Raw genomic sequence first — 19533 nt, 5'->3', positions numbered from 1 at the left:
AAATAAGGTGAGTACAAAAGCTATAATTAATTAAATAAAAAAAAAAAATATGGCTGACTTTTTTGTGTATTGTATTAAATTATCTTGCAAATGTAACAATTTTTAAATTATATTTTTTTACGAAAGAAACTGTTTAAATACAGTTAAATTATTTGTGCAGAGTAAAAAAAAAAAAAAAAACCACACCAACTCTTAGTAAAGTCAAGGTAAGAGGCAACAATAATATTTCCGCACTGAGCGGACCGTTTTATAGATTGCTGCTGCTTGCAAGCAAAAGACAACAAACTTTACATATTGAAATATTCCATTCATTTGATGGATTTATTAATACGATAAATTGCAATGCACACAATTTGTAAAGTGCCGACCGCGGGTTTCTTTGTCATCGATGTGCAATAAAAATATGTAAAATTAATACAAAACAGAGTGATCGAAACGTACTTTTAACATGCATAAGTTATGTGAATAGAAAAAAAAAGAAGAAAATTTACAATCTGCAATTAAATATTGTTTCACATTATATTAACACATGGGACCTACTCTGTTTTCGTTTTAATTAAAAAACTTTGCACCCTGCAGATACTTTTCAATCTAATGACCAATCTTAAGGAAGGGGCAAATTAAAATGTAGTCTTCTAATCATAGATGCAAGTAGTTAACGATCACACTTGGCCGTCCTTTTCATTCACTGTTTGACCTATGGACTGTATTTCACTCTCAGAAGTCTTTAGATGATTTTCGTGTTTAACAAACTTCGATGTAATTGAATGGTCTCTTAAAGCTTTCGGTAAGTTCGTTCCGGAATCGAGCCCCATAGAGCAATAATACAGTTCAGTGTCAAATTCCGCGTAATGTTTCCGTTGGCTCTCATCCGCATTGACAATTGTCCGATCACAATTTTCCGCTTCAGTTATCGATGGATGGCCGGAGGTGACTTGGAGTGATTTTGTAACATTAACATCATCCTTCCTTTCTTTTACAATTACCAAATTAACGGAATATTTCTGAGGTGGTCTCCTTTGCACACAGCGTTCACCATCCAAGATCATACTCAGCTCTTGTTGCATCTGGGGGAAAGCGAATGGTATGTTTTGGCATTGAATCTCAATATCACAGGAAGGTGTGTGATTAATACTAGTAGGCTGCGAGATGTCGACCTCATCCTTAGATTGGATCGCCTCTACTAGACTTTGCGTTTCATTAATATCAACATTGTTTACGTTGAAACCAATTGCGTTGTATGCTATGGGTGGTGCAGCTACTATTACCATATTACGACGAATATTCGGCAGCGCCACTGTCCCGGTCACTGTTGCCCGTCTTTCTCTATGTGGCTTTAGAACACCGTCTCTACTCCGCGTTAAGCTATTGCTGAAATTATAGCTATCTCGACGGCTGCCGCCGCCATTTGCCACGCTACTTAAGGCAATGTCTACTAATGAACGTGGACTTTTGCAAGGCGAGTTATTAAAACTTAATTGAGTGTCACAAATACACGAATAGTAATCCTCTGAAAGGTAGGCTGTGGGTATACTAACCAACGATGTAGACATCGAAGCATTCCTTTTAGGTCGTTCGTACGGATTCTCTTTATTATTTGTGTATAGCTGAACATAGGTGGAAGAAGACTGCGGTGTCATCGAAAGAGGCGTAGTGGTCGACAATTTGTAAGTGCAGCTAGCCGTACTGCTCGCACTATCACGTCTTATAGCAGTAGTTTGCTGTACGAAATTCTGACAAAAATCTATCGGATCAGTGCGAAAATAATTTTGAAACCGTTGAAATTTTTGAGACAATTTCAATTTGTTTCTTTTTAATTGGAATTTTAATTTTTGTTTAGTATTGACGGCCGAAGCATTCTCACTACTACTTGCGTTAGAGAAAGTCCCACAATCTAGACCATTTGCAGCATGTTTCACAGTTAACTCGCCAGTATTGGTAGCGTTATTGATCGCCGGTCCATTTAACAGCTTATAAGAGGATTTACGTTTTAAAATAAGTTTGCGTGGAGGCTGGCGTGGATATTTAGGTGCCATTAGTAGATGTATTAACTTTGGACGAGTACCAGAGAAAACATTTTTGCGTGCATGACGGGTTGACCCTACCGTATTGCTACCACAACTTGACTCTACTGTTGTGTTAGTAGATATTGTTGACATAAAAGCAGCGGAAGAGGAAAATGGTAAAACGACAAATTTTGCATTATGTTCATTCAATTTCATTCTGTCATCATCATTATCATCGTGTTTAAAATTATTATTATCACCACAAACAACTCTATTTTGTTTACACCTACTACTGCTAGTGTTGTATGTAAGAACAGAGTAGGTTGGCTGACTGCCAGACGGAGATGTAGTTTGGTGGGTGAAAGGATAGATTGCAGGTGAAAAAGGAGTCTTGGTAAATGTGTAAAGTGAAGTAGAGGAAAGAAAACTATTGTGTACAAGTGGTTTAGCGGAGGACTCACCGGATTCCCAGTTCTCTTCATTATCCCCGTTTGTCGATGACGATGAGTGGCTGCTCACGCTGCTAGTTTTGCTATTATTGTAACTGCTATTCAACAAATTTGAGCTGATCGAATGGTTTGTGGTTTCCACCAAACTGGGACTATCACAGTAAGAGGACGGTCGGGGATGTGAATCTCCAATAATCATATCATGCTCGCTGCCATACGAAGCAACGGGAACAGGTGGCAACCTTAGAACTTCTCCTTCCGCAGAAGTTAGCATCTGTTTACGTTGATCATCCATCTGCTTTGGCGTCGATGGGATTGTTAATGCCTTTTTAACGACATACTGCATTTGTGGCTGATGTTGCTTATGACGATAATTATGATGCTGTCTGCGATTATTGTGCTGCTCATCCATATATCCTAGTGATTGTGGTGAAGGTTCGGCTGTCGCGACATTGATAGTTTTCTCGCTACCTGCGTAATGACTGTTGAGTTGCTGTAACTGCTTAATTTCACGGCTGCTACTATTTCGTAGTTGCCGATTTGCTGTCTCGAAACCATCTCTACCACCAAGACTGCTACTCATAGAAGCTGACGAGGAGGATTTGTGATCGCACATGTAATTCATCTCACTGCCGCTGCTACTGTTTTGTGGTAAAATATAATTGTTCGTTTGAGATACTCGTACGGTTGAATTGTGCGCCGTTGGCCGATGGTTGGTTGTTAAATGGTTGGTGTTTATCTGATTACGACCAAAATTGTTATCATCAATATAAAATACAAGTTCGACCTGGAAACATTTAAAATGAGTCGTTACATTCAATCCTAAAATAATTAGAAATCCTTATAATTAATCCAGGAATCGAAAGGAGACTACATTTAGTACCGATCAATTTGACGAGCACTTTTTATTTTTCTCTTTCTTCAAGTTAAGTCACAATTCTTAGAATTTTTTTATTGGCATTGCACGCACGGACCGATCTGTTTCTATTTAAATATTTTTGAAATAACTGTAAGTTCTGTGGATAAAATAAAAAACTTTAATTACAATTAAACCCATAACCACTTTATCACTTATCACTTCTTGGGTACACATTTTTAAGCCGAACAGAAGATGCTAATTCAAATGAATTACAGAATTTACGTATTTTACTAAGATTGTGTGGCGATCGCGGAAACATTTATAAATATATAAATAAAAACCTTAAAATCCTCAGAGAAACATTTATTTTCCTTATCCTTATGAGCATCATCAATTTCCCATTTGCGTAATGTATAAACAAGTTTTATGTCATTGCCTTCACCCTCCATAACTAAAATGACAAACATCATAACATCTTTATGTCATATGTACGACTAAATCTTCAAGCCAAGTAAAACGCTTACCGGACGAATCCGTAACGAAAAAGGTATTAAACCAAAAGTGAAAAATTTTTTTATTATTTTTTGTTAATTCGACTTTGATATCACCAGCGACAGGTAAAGCAGGGTTTTTCATATCCAAAATATAAGTTTTGCGAAAATCAATTGACAGACTTTGCAATTGCTGCAAAAACCAACGAATTATGTAAATACAACCGATAAAATAAATCAAGAGCGACAAAATTACCTGAACCTTAACGGCCGATGTTGTATCTTGCAATACAGAAATTGAGCAATGTGCTGTGCCTTGACTGTGCAATAAATGAGCTTCGGAAAAACGAATTTCACAAAACTGCAAAAGTGCGGTAAACATTCCATTCTATTAATAATTTGTCTTAATTGAAATTATATATACGCTCTATATACACCTGTAGGATGCGACGTTCGTAGGGTAATCCAAGACGTATCAATTTTGAGAAATACTGTACATAACGTCGCTGAGATGGTATTGTAACGCCTTTGCGGTCCTTGGTTCTTTTCTCATCGTAGCAGGCCAAGGCATCTTCAGCACTACGTTGTTGACCGCTATAAAGCAAATAACAACAAATCATAGTGCCTGCAAATATGTAAATTTATGATAATCGAAAATATCAAAAAAAATCTACAATCAATTACCCGTTCGTCCTTTTCCAGCCTTACAGTGTACAGCAGCGACATTAAGACTATCTGCCTTCAGCCATTCATCAACATCTTCACAAAACTTTTGTATTAATTCTATAGTTGGTGGGTTATGGTCTTCAAAAGGATAAATAGAAACACGCTGAAATTTTAAAATAATAAACAACATTTTTTATTTTAAAATTACGGTAAAACTTTCTTGCTATGGAAAACAAACAATGCTTATCGCATGGAAACTTTTAAACTTTATGTAAACTTTAGCATTATTCCCTTTCTTATTGATGACCATCCAAATATGATTTTCTAGTAGACCTATTGTTCGATTAGGTGAACGAAGACGGTACGATGTTATCTGCCATTCTCATAACCCGAGCAAAAATTCTTTTATGCGTTGCTTCCTTGTTAGTGAAGATAAATTAAAGACTTCACACAAGGAAAAAATATTAGAGCGAATTAGCCGTCCCTATAATCAATGGGCTACGGGAAGAATTAAGCAATTACTCTTCATAGTTGACGTCGGGGCTGAGTGGAATTGTCAATTTTGGATCTCTACGTTTATATTCAACCATAATCGCAAAAACCTAGCGTGTTGCCTTTAAATACCTTGAAAAACTTTATAAAATCTTCGTGTTGAATTATAGTTTTCCCTTTTTTAAACAGTAGCGTTATTTTGGGGAAAAAAATTGAAAGTAGAGTCGTGCAAATCTTGGATATGCGACAGATATGACAGCCATGTCTGCAAGTCCCAACGGTAATTAGCATTTAGAGAAAAAATTAATTTTCGTAGTGATTTACGCACGTAGTGAATGCACGTAACTTTGAAAATTGAACCAGAAAGCAACGCAGTGAAGTTTCATATTATTCTTAGCATTAACGTTATTATAAGGCTGCAATAATTCCTTTATTTAATATAAACGAGTGAAGAGTAAGACAATGACAGTGTTTAGTCGTTTAGAATTAGGGTAACAAGACGGATTGAAAATGTTGTAAGACACAACCTTGAATTTCTTAAGAACCAAGAACATAATAATAATGACATCGAAATTGTTGAATACGTGGCCAGATTGGGAAAAAATGATAAGACAGCCCAATGATAATTATTTTGAACTTCTTATTGTAGAATTTAATTTTCAACTCAATTTTTAGGAAATATAACACATCAACCAATAAATTCGTAGTATGACGCAGGGGGTAAACACAGTCGCGCTTATATTTCCAGGCCTGTGGGAGAAATCAATTTATAAATTTACAACATTTCCTTTATATTGTTTATATTTATTTTTATGAATCTATTTATAATCGCGGCCTCATTGTATCAGCCCCCGTAATGACTTCGCCACTTTCCATGAGTTCATACAATGTTTTAGATAGTAACTGTCTTAAAACAAAATGTATTAGAATACCATGACATTCCGATAATCTGTTAACATGTACAGTTGTTGCAGTAACGCTACCTTTAAAACTTTCAAAACAATTGAAAAATCGAAATGTGATGTATAGAGTAAAGGTTGATTTTTGATGAGCAAAAGGCGCGTTCACAATTAGCATCGGCTTGAAAGATGTTATGGCGACTCTTTCCTATCGGAAAGATGAATGTGTGGGTAATTTGCTAACTTTAAACAAAGTCTTATGGGCACCCCTAAACGCTTTACACAAAATAGTTTTGGAAAACCGAAAAGTGAAGTTATACGAGATACGAGATAGCTGACAATCGCTATCATTATCAGAACTATGTCTTTACTATGTTGTCCATGGGAAAAATCTGTTCGAAGTGCGAATGATGGGGACCGCTCTTTGTCGAAACGAAAAAGTTTTTTTTGTGCGATAAGTGACAATGGACGGATCATGGACTTATCACTACACTCCAGAATTAAATTGATAATCAGCCGAGTGCAATCGGCGAAACCCGTCCAAAGTGACCAAAAAAGTCGCTTCACTAAAAAAATCCTAACTCGCAATGTAATGGTTGAAATGTCGTAAAATTTTGACACATTTTATTTGAAGATTGCTAAAAATTCTACGGATTTATCCTATGTTACGAACTTATTGACTGATGTGTTAATTGACGTTTTATGCTTTTTGTAAAAGCTAAGTAAATAATGATGTTTAAATTCTACTCAGAAATAAATGGGCATTAAGTAATCAAAGAAGTCTAATAATAGAAATAGACTTGGTTTGCTTGAAATCTTATATAACCGTATTTGGCAGTAAGTTTTCCTTCGAATAGAATCTGCATCACGTATGCCCATCTTCCTTATAGCTATACAAATATTCTCTACGTTCTCCGAGGGTTTTGAAGTGGTTCTCTTCAAAATGAGAATATTTTTAGCACAAAGGAAGCAGACTTTGCAGTATGAAAGTAGAAAGGGATGATCCTTAAAAACGTCAATATTTATTTATTAATATTTCCACTCACCCCATGAAACTTTTTAATGTCGTAACTACGCTCAAGGCAGAGATTATAAATTTTATAATGATCACGATGATTCTCTTCCAGAAATTTGTAAACATCCTCCAAGCGATTCCGATACATACTTTCATATTTTTCGGCGGGATACCCCATGGCAATAATGTTGTCACAAACATCTATGATACGGCAAAAATAAAGATATATTTTTTAATAATTACATAAATGAATAATTTATATGAACTCTTGAAGGGCAATTAAGAACTTACAGGTTAAATCTAAATTGAAACCTTTCTCCTTATAGCGAATACGCTGTTTACTGACCACATTTCTTAAAACGTTTGTCATTACGGACAGTTTATTGGCCATCTTCTGCTTAAATTTGTAAAGGTCAATGCCGGCTGTTTGGCCGGTCTCGTTTAGGGTTCGCCTACCTATTCGACTTTTGATTTGGAAACCCGTCGTGAAGAAAATTTTGTAATCCTAGTGATCTTGAATTTATATTCAAAAGGGTGGTAGGCCTGATAATGAAGGTATTAATATTAATGCTGGTGGTAACTTCGCTTCTTGTCGATACTTCTACTCTTGGTCCGCCTATTGGATATTGACTAATATGCGGATGCTTTGCGTTGTGGTGTTTGTGGTATTCTTAGCGGTATTAAATGGTTGCTTGTTCGTATAGTTGATTGAAGGGATTGGAAGCTTATACGTGTCCATACGTTGTTGATTTTCGGCAAATCAATTAGCGTATTGAATATCAAATTGATAATAATTCAATTGTTGGCAAATCCATGCTGTCCAAAAAAAAAAAAACAGAAAGAAAAATATACATATAAGTAATAATCGCACAAATAGGAGAGAAGTCGATAGTTCTGCTGCAATCAATTTGGTGGATAAGGAGATTGCATTTATATGCACTTATTAACAACGTCCATAATAACGCAGCAACACAATATAATTTTAGTATAAGAATTTCTGTATAAGAATTTCTTATTGCAGTATTTTTTCTTTTTTTTCATATCGGTAATTTCTTCAAACATTGTTGAGTCGATGCATACTAAGTGGTATTTCTTGGGCATCCAGGAAGCCCTTACATCTTAAAAAGGCACTGTTGACAGATAAAATCTTCTTTGTTTTCTCTTATTTTTATTCAAAATCATTTTTCATTCACATTCGGGCTTATGTGTGCAGACAGCTAACGACGCACACACTCACAACTTTTAAAGAGGCATTCAAATAGCATAAAAAACATTAATCAAACGCCCAGCACAACTTCGCAAGTTACGAAATATACTTGATTGATTGGCACCGACAAATACTCCGTGTTCTATATGTCCTTTGGACAGACAGACGGATTACGCGTGAGAAGCGTTCAAAACCGGACAACTTCGGCCCTAACAATGGATCATGCGTTCTTCTTCTTTCTTTTTTGTCTCTTCTTCACTTCGTTTACTCTTTTATTTGGTTTTACTTATTCCTGTCTTCTATTTCTAGAATATAATTCTTTTTTCAATAGTGATTTTCACTTGAATTTCTTTTCTTTACACTTAATAATAATTGCACTTATTCGTATGTACGTACGTATACCCCGAGGTCCGCGATAATTTCCTGGTCACCAAAAATCTTTCCTATTTATTTTAGTCAAAAATCAAATAAAAATGAAATGTAAAAAATTTTCTTGCAACAAAAATGTCAATAGTGATGATAACATTAACAGAATCGTGTATTTTCTGATTCCGAATACTAACTATCGTTCAAATCGGTCAATAACCGAGTTGACAGATGTTAAAACTTTCTTTTCTTTAACGGGTTGTGGCAACAATGTGTAAAAATAAATTATGAAAAAGTTAACTTAAACTTAACATTTGGTTTGACTTTCTTTAGTTAAAAACGTATTGAATCGTATTGTACAAAAAACGCCATCTGAAAACCAAAAATATTTCCAGCATCCAATTATGCAACGATTATTAGGCGACAATTTTTTCTTGAACTTGCTGGCTAAATGGACTAGCTTTGACTAAACTCCATAAACGGGCATAGTCTTGTAAGACAAAACAATAAAAACTTAAAAGCTGGAGATAACGATTACTTATATGACTAACTTTACGACTAGTTTAAGAATTAAACGGAATTGAACAGATTTATATGGTATGTAAATCTAACCATAAAGTGGGGGTCTTAATTCATAACGTGCTTTGCATTTATTTTTTGAGTTGGTACTTATCGCCGACCTATGAGGGTGCTTATGTTTAAATCATATAGGATTGTTGTTTTCATTCTCTTAATGTTGCTTGAAAAATAATAATTCAAATCGGCATCTAATACGTGAAATTGTTTATTTTGTATTAAATTTCTACATGAAAAATTAGTACTTGTTCAGAAATAGAAAATTTCGGATAAGAAGAATAACCGCTTATAGCGTCGTCAAAATCAGATTCATTGTTCTGTGTTCAGAAAAGTTATATTTGTGCTAATACAATAGTATACGATATTATATATATACCCTCGCGTTTCTAAGAAATTTTCTCATCCGCCTGGGTGGCCGAGTAGGCAAGAGTCTCGACTAGCAACTCAGTGGTCGTGGGTTCGAATTTCAAGTGCGGTAGAGTTTTTAATAAAGGCCGATAGCCTTAGATGCTAGTGCTTTTAAGAGTTTAGTCTTAGAATTTATTTCTCTGGCGAAATTAATAATAATAATAATAATAATAATAAGAAGTTTTCTTTTTGCGAATATATTAATATAACAAATATGAAGGAATTCCTTTTATTCACTTGAACTAATTGATTATATGGAAGTGTATAGTTTAAACAATGAATATTGTGAAATTATTATCTCTTTTACATGAATTTCACCAAGACTTCCTTCATATTTTTGCTTTATTGATTTAAATTTCTACTTTGTTGATCTCTCGTATTCTTACGAATATACTGAAATGGAACGCTCACTTTTCTATCCTATCAGTGTTACCCTATTTCAATTCCACGTATAGATCGAGAACTTTTTGATACAGAGCAACGGGCACTCTGAAATTAAGAAACTATTTTCTGTTGCCAACTTATAAGAAAAGTATAACTTGAGATAGAATATTTCTTTAAATGCTGCGTATAAATTAAAGAAGTGGAAATACATCAGTTCAACATTGCTTATATGTCAAACTAAAAGAAAAATTTAAAAAAGTAATTTTCAAGCCAAAAAATCGAATGCGAAATACTTCACACGTTCTTTCGAGGCGAATGTTAATGAAATTTTAAAGTAGGCATGTTTGTTTAATTTTCATGTTGGGTTTTCACTGCCCTTTTCTTCTCTCATATTTATTTATTGAAAATTTTTGGTGATTGTATATTAAACTATAAAAAGTGATTTGAAGGGCAATAAAGGTAAAAAAAGTACGTTCATGATGAGAATCATGTTTTTCCGACATAATTTCTTTCTGGACTTCTTGGTTATAAACTAAACATTATGAGAGGTGTGACAAGAAAATTAATTTTGCCAAATGTGGACGATGTCAATTCGCGGGTTTGACCCTCTTATATATAAGAATCTATATACGAAAATCAGATATAATTTTCGGTGTATTATCAAGAAAGCGAATAAATTCTATTATGCAAAATGATGACGGGTATTTAATCATCGGCCTTACCCCTCAGTAGCGTTTTCCTTCTTATTCTGATCGAAAGAAAATATGGAAAATAAAAAAAAAAAAAGGGGAAAGAGCAGTAGTAGGCTTCATTCCGTTACTTAAAGCAACATATTATATTTTACTGAATCTGTAAGTTGATAATCAATTGCTAATCTTAACAGGAAATGTCACATGCTAGCGTTAAGAGCTTAAGTTTATCCAAGAAAAGAAAAATTCGCGAAAACCCAACGCAGAATGTCGACGCTGGAATTTCGGCGAAGCGTTCGCGCAATACAACGCAATTAGTAAGTAGATCGTTCGCCTTTAAGTTTATTCGCATATGACATATAATAAAAGATGTTCAATTACATTGCAGAGTCAGTCCGAGCGCGCTAATACAAGCGGGATAGAGGACACGAGACGTTGCGGTAAAATTATCAGTATTCACTTAACAAATTTCATGTGCCACTCCAATCTACGAATAGAGTTTAATCCCCGAGTAAATTTTCTTGTTGGACGTAACGGGAGTGGCAAGAGTGCCATTTTGGCAGCGTTAGTTCTTGGCTTGGGCTGTAACGCTAAAGTCACAAACAGGTCTAAATCTGCTAAAGGTTTCTAAATGTTGACATTATAATCTTGTTTTCATAACTAGAAAAAGTTCTAATTTGGTTGATTGTAGATTTTATAAAAATTGGGGAAACTACTGCAAAAATTGAAATAACAATAGCCAACGATGGGCCTCAGCCTTTTGACCCCGATGAATATGGCGAGTCCATAACAATTGTGCGTACTATCACAACAAGCTCAGGGTATTATGCAATTCGAAATTCCCACGGCAGGATTGTAACCAAAAAATTTGACGATCTTCAACGCATTCTCCTATATCACAATATACAAGCGGATAATCCGGTGTTTGTTCTAAATCAAGACTCTGCCAGAGAATTTCTAAAGGAGTAAGAATTTGATATTTGAATTAGTGAAAAAAGAATATGACGGGTAATGTTTCCATTACAGATTGGAACCTTCGAAAAATTATCAACTCTTCCTGAAAGCCACTCAAATCGATTTAATTACTGAAAAATTAGACGAATGCTTGCATTTGCACAAAGCACATCGCGAGGAATTAGCTACCACCGAGAAAGTGAGCAAATATTTTATGAAAAAGCATTTGCGAATATAAAAGTAGTCGCTTATGATAATTAATATTCGTTATTATTGCTTTATGTTTAAGTTAATGGCTTTAAAAAAGCGTATTTACTTATTTATGCGCATGTCCCCGTGTTCCGTGTTCAATCACCCAAAAATTATTAGTTTATTGTTGCACACAAATATTGAGGCCAAGTGCATATGCATAGTAATCGGTCGATTAGTCTTCTTTTATTTTGGCACACACTCTACCTAAAGTCGCTCAAAAATGGACACGATCCGCATTTAAATGTGTCTAAAATATAGTAAAATCGTTGACTTACATTCTGGAGGAAACATATAAAAGTTCACTGTGACCATAATCCCGATCGAAAAGCTGACATACCTAAATACATATCTTTAATGGTGGATGTTCAAAATTATTATTTACTTTTTTTTATTTCGGAAGTAATACATCATTAAAACTGTTTACCTATCTTCGCCACTGTTAATCATTCAACGTGCGTACAAGATTTAGCATTAAAGCAAAACGAAATTAAATTTTTTTCTAAGATTACATAAATATTTAATGCATCTTTCTATATAATATAAAAAAAAATATTTGTCATTTTTTCCTAGAAATTACAATATATGGAAAAAGACATTGCGGTACACAAAGGGAAATTAAAGGAGCTGATGGAATTTGAACATCTTGGGGTAAGCAAATATATACATACATATATCTACCAAAAGATCGCGGTATCCTAAAATGAAATTTCACTAAGGTTCAGATTGTATTTCCTGAAAAAAACTAAAGGCTAGGACAAACCGTCAATTTATTAGCCCTTTTTATGTTGAACTTTTTTTTTGATACAATTGAAACGTTGTGCGTCGATCAAGTTTAAGTTCTTCTACGACGTTGGTAGTAGAAATATATATATACCAATACGTTTCTGGATGACTGCAGATGTAAACATTCCATGAATTTTTTTTAGACGCAAATAAGTGGCAATTGAGGAATCTTCGGCTCTTTCAGCCGAAGATTCCTCGCTCTAACACTGCCTTTTTAATATTTTACTAAAATTAGTTCATTTTCAATACTTAAATGTATCCTGATTAACTTCATTGAAACTATTATTCTATAACTTGTCCTTTCATCCCAAAAAAATTATCAAAAATATGCTTTTTTCCATGTTTTCGCGTACGATTGATTATTGCTTGTTTTTTACAGGAAAATTTGAACGCTCTAAATATCGAATATCACTGGCTATTAGTTAAAGAACAAGAAGACAAGTTAGATGAAATCCATAAAAAAATAGACAAACATGAAGGAAAAGTGAACGAGCTTAATAAACTAATAAACAATAAAGATGAAGTTAATAGCATCTTGACGCAGAAAATTGCGTATGTATATTATAAAAAACTTCTGTAGAAAGAACTACTTTAAATATCTTATTAATAATTAAAACTTTTTATTTTTACAGAGAATCCTTTGAAAACATTAAAGTTAAGAACAAAGATTACTCTGATGTCAATCAATCGTTACGAAAAATACGATGTCAAATCGACGAAATCATTAGAAAGCGTTCAGAAATTGAGATGAAAATAGAATCATTAAAGAAGAAAAAATCGCGCCTGGAAAAACATATAAACGACCTAAAGCAACACATTGAAGAGCGATCGAAAAGGTATTTTTGTATTGTCCTTTATTAAGGTGTTTTCATATCTACTACAAGTCAGAAAGAACTTCAAGCGTTGTTAAAATCAATGAGAACCAACTAGTCGTACCAGGCGCCTATCACACTTTTCAACTTTTTTTGGTTTCAGTAAAACTTTTGATGATTTTGCGGTTTGGTACAACATCATGAAATTATTTTTCAGTTTCATTTCAGTTCGACACAACTTCCTGGGATTATTTCCCTTAGGCTAATAAGATTGTGAAGCCAATGATAACCTTTTTTCTTAGGAGCTGCAGGCAATTTACCAGGCTAGTTACAGCATAAATTTTCGATAACTATGTGGATTTATAGCAACAAAACTACTTTTTGCTATGAATATCTAACCGTTTCATTGTTTGCAGCTAACATTTAACCTTAAATTTCCTTGAAAAGGTGCTCTAGCTAGAATTCAAATGATGCAAATATCAAATGGTTTTCCATTAATCTGAATAAGCCTATGGTTGGTGTAGATCTTTTTGGTACAATTTCCTTAATTACTTGATATGGGATTTGTGTGTCACCGTATAGAAAAAAGATTTGTATTTCTCTCTAAAAATCTGTGAAAAATAAAGAAGCAACTGATTGTAATAATCTTGAATGCGACTCCACCCCCTTTTTGGGCGATCCTCTGCAAAGAAAAGAAGAAGAAGATTATACTCGGACGCGACTGAACGTTTTATATTCATCACCGTTATCCTAACAAAACACAAAAAAAGTAATAGAACTAAATTTTCATCCTTTGTAATATTGAGTGGGAGCGGATGATTTTTTCTATTTTCAGAATAAAAGTTTTAGTCACATAGGTGTTGTAGGTGTGTGCCTTATATTTATTTTCGCTGAAGGGAGAATGCTTACAACAAATGTAGCACAGTTAGGTAGACGGACAGATGGACAGGCGGACATGTTTGGATGCATTCCAAATATGAAACTGGTCAAGAATTTATATATTTTATAAGGTTTTTGAAGCATGCTTCTGCACATTATAAAACGTAGGCGTAGTCAATTTTTTCTCAGCGTTCTCAGTTTATGTGGTGTTACGGCCGCAAGCGCCCTTCGGCCGATTTAGCTCATGTTCAATACCAACCTGCGTGCTGGAATTTCCAAAGTTTCTTCCAAATTTGAAATTGATGGCTTCATTTTTGCGGCCAGGAGAATGCTTCCGATAGACATTACACAGATAAAGAAACGGACATGCTTGGATCGATTTAGAACCGCGTGTACTGTCTGTACCCCATCCGATATAAGATTTGCTATAAAAAGTACGGTAAAGTTTTATTTTGAGCTATTTAACGAAAATAATCATTAAATTTTCGACAAGTAAGTTAATCTTATTAAATGTGGACGACGTCTATTTACGTTTTGGATTCTTCACATACAAAAACCTGTTTTGTTTTATATTTTTATCCATTTTAGTTTATTCAAAAGTGCATTTTTAGATTTTATTACGATTCAATTTTAAAATCTTGCTTAAAATATAATTTTTAAGTTTTTACTGTAGTTAATGTAACGGGACTTCTCTGATCGATTACAGTAATCAAGATGATATTGATGCTTTAAATCTTGCTTAAAATATAATTTTTAAGTTTTTACTGTAGTTAATGTAACGGGACTTTTCTGATCGATTACAGTAATCAAGATGATATTGATGCTTTAAGGAGGCAAAATGAAGAATCTCTTGCTAATTATCGTAAACAATGCGAAACGAGCTTAACGCCATTAATTGAAAGTCTTAAACGAGAGTTAAACATGTTAATGGAAAATAAATCTCAAAAGGAGTTGATTATTGATAAAATCAAGCAAGAGCACGGAAGTTGTTCCCATAAGATATGTAGGTTGAAGGACGAATTTGAATGAAATTCTTTTGATTTGAATTTTTTTTTTAGCTACAATTGATAACCAAATGACAACTGTGAAAGAAAGCATTAAAAACAAGATGCTTATCTACGGTAGACATATGCCGGAACTCTTGAAAGAAATTAAAAAAGCTCACGCTGACGGAAAGTTTTCTGTTCCACCAATGGGACCAGTAGGAGCTTATCTTCAGGTGCCCAATAATCAGTATCGGGAGTCTGTAGAAAGTCTTATTGATGCTAAAACGTTACAAGCATTTATTTGTGATAATGCTAGCGATCGTCGAACGTTTGAACATATTTTGAGTAAATTATCTAAAGAAAATCATCATATGATTATAACTACAAAATTTATGCGTCAGGTCTGAAACTACGACAGTAATAAGTTCTTAAATTTCATACAATGTTACTTGCATAGGTTTATGATGTCAGTAATGGGCGGGTTATACCGCCATCCGGTACGTCTTTATTAATGGAACTAATTGAGTGCCCAAATCCGGTAGTAATGAATTTTTTGATCGATCGAATGCGTATTGAAACCATACTTCTTACTGACAAGAAGGATATCGCCGAAAGCATTACTTCTATTAGAGAAAACGTTCCAAACAATTTAAGTAAAGTTGTTGTGCTTTGTTCTGATTCTGCTCACTTGGAATATTATCCGGTACCTCACTATCGGATGTATTCAAACAAGATTCGTCGACCTAAATATCTGCACATCAATGTAAATGAACGTATCAAGTAATATTTTCTCTGTTTTGTTTATAATTCTGTAAGTCACAGACTTCGTGAATTACAGATATTTAGAAGTTGAAAAGAGTAAACTAGAAAATCAATTAAGCAGTTTAAAAAAGGATTTGGAGGGTGTGGTTCCACAGCTGTGTAAAGATAAGGAACAAATCCAGAATAAGCGTGCTTTATTGGAGGAGAAGGAAGGAGCCTTAATGGAAATGCTACAGAAAATCGCTGATTTAGACAATGTTGAATACGCCGATTATAACAACGAGTTGCAACTATTAGTAATTTCTTTATTTTGAACTTTTCTAATGTATTACTATTTAATCGAGTTTTCATAATTTTTTCAGAAAAATGAAATTGAGGAACGCGACTTTCTTTTAATTGAAATTGATCAGGGCGTCAATGAAAATGATCTTGAATTAAATAAATTTAAAAGCCAAGAAGAAGCTTTCAAAGACGATTATGGACGGAAGAAAAATAAACTTCAGGAAATACAAAATGAAATTGAAGGAATGAAGGTATCAATTGCAATTAATAAGTAGGGAAACTGTGCTCGCTTTAGAAGGAATCTCAAATCATTTCCAACTCTTCTGGATTATATTCGATCTTTAAAAGGGGCAAGAAAATTTAGCTCGGGAATAAGATTTCGTCAGTCGACCAACTTTTAGAAGATTTGACTAAACACTTCTAGCTAATTTTCTTTCAGTGCATGGTAAAAATTTAAGTTAACAATTTCAGGCTAGGGTGGAAGATAATGGGGCTCACCTACTTCAATTATTGCTAACGAGAGAGCTAACTCTCACTAAGAATAACTAACAAACAGCATAGGCAAATTGAGTAAAAAGTTAAGAGCGCGGCTAAATTGATTTCCAAATTTCACGCAGACGGACGCTCAGCAGCGATAAGGGAACTTAAGCGACTAGAAATGTCATGCGTATGGAAAGCACACGAGAGTCTTAACTAGCGACAATAAGAGAAACTTCACGCCGATGAAGAATTTGTACTTTGAGGACGCTATATACGTCTTGTAGGAATAAGATACATATATTATGATGCGTATATTTTACCGCTCATCTCATATGTTTATACATATGTTTTCTCTTCAATTCTTTACATAACCGAATTGTCCATTCTTTTAGGCCGATTTAGATAAACTGAAACTAAAATTGCGTAACATTAATGATAATGAAGCTTTAAATAAAGACAGACTAGAAGGCTTAACGAAACAGTGTAATCAATTCGAGGAAAGTATAAAAATGTATATTGATTTAAAATTATTTTCATGAGTTTTGATATACAATGCAGACGGAGAAAAATAAAATTATAAAATTGATTAACACAGCAAAGCAGTTTGCTGAGCAAAAAGGAGAACGTTTGATAAGCAATTTAACTGTTGATGAGGTTCTCATGCAAATGGCAAGAATTAAAGCTAAGTTAGAAAGGGGAAGACCTATTGATTTGGATCAAGATTCTTTGCAAGATCTAATTGCACATAAAGAGAGAGAATTGGAAACCAAACGTTTAATATATGATAACCTAAAAACATCGATAGATTCGGTATTTAATCAATTCAGTCCTATTGGAACTGGCGTTAAATTAAATATAAAATGTTATAACCATTGCAGTTGCGTGCTTCACTAAGGCATCGTTTCGATTTTATTAAAAAATTTAAGGGTCATATGAGTATGCTTCTTACAATGAGTTTTGAGGTGATTTGAAAATTGATTTAAGTAAGACTCCTTTTAAAAAATTATTTTCTTTAGATGATATTACGATTACGTAATTATGTCGGTAATTTAGTACCTGATCATCAAAATAAAACTTTGAAAATATCAGTAATTCCTAGAGATCATGACACGGCGTCCGTATCGAGTGCCCGCGCTTTATCTGGCGGAGAACGCTCTTATTCGACAGTCGCATTTTTGATTTCGCTGTGGTCCTGCGTAGATCATCCATTTTATTTCCTCGACGAATACGATGTGTTTACGGTATGTTGTTTAAATAATTGCATGAAAAATTACTGCTTTTTAAAAATATCTCATTTGAAAAGGACGAAGTTAATCGAGAATACATGACACGTTTACTAACTGAAGAAGGCCGAAATCACGCTTGGCGCCAATATTCTTTTTTAACACCTCAGGACATGAGTTTAGACCCAGAGAATTTTATTAGAATCCATCGGTACTGTACAGAAGAGTATTAACTAATATAAGTAAACTACATTTTTCTTCTCCCTAGACTTGCCGAACCTGATCGTCATTAATTGCTCTGCAAACCTGATAAATTTATTATAATTAAATCAACTAAAGTCTTCATTTAAATATTATTACTTTTTATCTTTTCTGTGAAATTCCATCAACAAGTATTATTTTGATTAATTTCCACATATGACATAAGTTTCTTTATGATCAGCACATTTGCAGGCCTAAACGAGTGGCATTTTTGATATAATTTTCGCTAATTTTCAATTTGTGTGTTATTTCGTTTTCTTGTAAGCATTTCACAACTTTAACGTATCTACCAAAATCTATTGCTCCGTTAAGCGCTTGTTATTCTATTCTGGCAATCTACATGTCCATTAAAGTGATGTCTTCCAATGCTAAATTGACCAAATAAGAACAAAAAAGTCATTTCAATAAATGACTAAATTTAAAACGAAAAATCGATATCGTTTTGCGTTGATTTCTTAGCTAGTGTAGGATACCAAGTCTTTTTACTTTAGTTTTTAAGCGATTCTTATAAATTTTAACCAAATATACATCGTCAATGAAACATGCTACATACATGTAAAAAATGATTTGGTATTTGTGCTGCTTGAATTTAAACCCAATAAGCTGTATGTGTTTCTTTGCGAAGATACAGATTTAAGAATGCAAGTTAGTTTAAGTACGACATAGGTAAATCGCGCGTATTAAGGAAAGTTGCTTTAAGAGACTTTAAGTCTGATAATGTGAATAAACAAGACATCATTTAGGTTTCTGCAAACTATTATGAGCGGGTTAAAGTGCTCATAATTGTATTTACATTGACTAAGTGCCTAGAGAAGCGATTAGGGACATTTAAGCTTATCTTACTAAGTAATGCGGGCTAGTTTATAGTACCATTTATTACTTTGATTAAGAAGGAAACCCCAAGAACAAATCTGCGTTTTTCAAGTGACGGTAAGAATAATAGAAGCAACCTATTCTCGTAGGGGGGAAGAGCGGTAATCGGGTCCCAACCCAAATGCCTAAGGCCAAACAGCAAGAATTGCTTTTGAGCAGATTCAATTGCATCGACATAGCACCTATATGAAGGAGACAACACAACAGAGGCAAACTCGAGTATAGGTCTAACCAAACACATGTACAGCCTTTTCGAAATGTAAGGATCATCAAGCTCTTTGGACCACCTCTTTATAAAACCAAGCGCGGACCTAGCTTCGCTTAGCAAGGGCTCAATATGCAAATTAAAACGTAATCTATGGTCAAATAGGACGCATAAATTTGTGAACGTATCGACGTCCTCCAACTTATGAGGATCAATGAAATACTGGGTAATAAATGACTTTCTTGTTGAGAATGAAAGCTTCTTACATTTATTT

The 19533-nt window shown here is 34.1% G+C and overlaps 2 protein-coding genes across 9 annotated transcripts; one reads left to right on the top strand and one right to left on the bottom strand.

Annotated features, from left to right (window-relative positions):
• Window positions 1-365: 365 nt before the first annotated feature.
• Window positions 366-8547, bottom strand: LOC119644003. 4 transcript variants are annotated; one of them, XM_038043524.1, is made up of 9 exons: window positions 8481-8547; window positions 7169-7693; window positions 6909-7078; window positions 4490-4634; window positions 4243-4430; window positions 4062-4166; window positions 3839-3998; window positions 3656-3765; window positions 366-3242 (listed from the first exon to the last, which is right to left on the bottom strand). In XM_038043524.1, exons 2-9 carry the CDS (start codon window positions 7266-7268, stop codon window positions 663-665), a joined length of 3558 nt encoding a protein of 1185 aa, XP_037899452.1. In that variant the 5' UTR covers window positions 7269-7693; window positions 8481-8547; the 3' UTR covers window positions 366-662. The 4 variants fall into 4 exon arrangements, with proteins under 4 accessions (XP_037899452.1, XP_037899451.1, XP_037899453.1 ...); XM_038043523.1 differs by lacking the exon at window positions 8481-8547 and adding an exon at window positions 7958-8400; XM_038043525.1 differs by lacking the exon at window positions 8481-8547 and adding an exon at window positions 8194-8400.
• A 1385-nt stretch (window positions 8548-9932) lies between these two features.
• On the top strand, window positions 9933-19234 carry LOC119644004 (structural maintenance of chromosomes protein 6-like). 5 transcript variants are annotated; one of them, XM_038043530.1, is made up of 19 exons: window positions 9933-10076; window positions 10702-10824; window positions 10896-11130; window positions 11199-11472; window positions 11534-11660; window positions 12284-12361; window positions 12876-13048; window positions 13129-13332; window positions 14991-15190; window positions 15246-15574; window positions 15631-15953; window positions 16012-16231; window positions 16298-16468; window positions 17090-17194; window positions 17256-17507; window positions 17576-17659; window positions 17714-17938; window positions 18001-18131; window positions 18189-19234. In XM_038043530.1, exons 2-19 carry the CDS (start codon window positions 10705-10707, stop codon window positions 18211-18213), a joined length of 3276 nt encoding a protein of 1091 aa, XP_037899458.1. In that variant the 5' UTR covers window positions 9933-10076; window positions 10702-10704; the 3' UTR covers window positions 18214-19234. The 5 variants fall into 5 exon arrangements, with proteins under 5 accessions (XP_037899458.1, XP_037899456.1, XP_037899457.1 ...); XM_038043528.1 differs by having other exon boundaries at window positions 9933-10152; XM_038043529.1 differs by having other exon boundaries at window positions 9933-10156.
• Window positions 19235-19533: the final 299 nt, after the last annotated feature.

Source organism: Glossina fuscipes, unplaced genomic scaffold (genome assembly GCF_014805625.2).
Source record: "Glossina fuscipes isolate IAEA_lab_2018 unplaced genomic scaffold, Yale_Gfus_2 78590, whole genome shotgun sequence".
Lineage (NCBI taxonomy): Eukaryota > Metazoa > Arthropoda > Insecta > Diptera > Glossinidae > Glossina > Glossina fuscipes.
Note: the sequence above shows the minus strand (reverse complement) of the source record. Positions and strands in the feature narration are given on the sequence as shown.

Excerpts from the sequence above, each read along its gene's own strand:
- LOC119644003 (XM_038043524.1), bottom strand. The coding sequence starts at position 7,268 with ATGGCCAATAAACTGTCCGTAATGACAAACGTTTTAAGAAATGTGGTC. Across the intron at positions 7,079-7,168 it reads TTTCAATTTAGATTTAACCT|ATGTTTGTGACAACATTATT; the intron begins GTAAGTTCTTAA and ends GCCGTATCATAG. Across the intron at positions 3,243-3,655 it reads GTTTCTCTGAGGATTTTAAG|GTCGAACTTGTATTTTATAT; the intron begins GTTTTTATTTAT and ends AAATGTTTCCAG.
- LOC119644004 (XM_038043530.1), top strand. The coding sequence starts at position 10,705 with ATGTCACATGCTAGCGTTAAGAGCTTAAGTTTATCCAAGAAAAGAAAA. Across the intron at positions 13,049-13,128 it reads ATCTTGACGCAGAAAATTGC|AGAATCCTTTGAAAACATTA; the intron begins GTATGTATATTA and ends TTATTTTTACAG. Across the intron at positions 17,939-18,000 it reads ACGAATACGATGTGTTTACG|GACGAAGTTAATCGAGAATA; the intron begins GTATGTTGTTTA and ends TCATTTGAAAAG.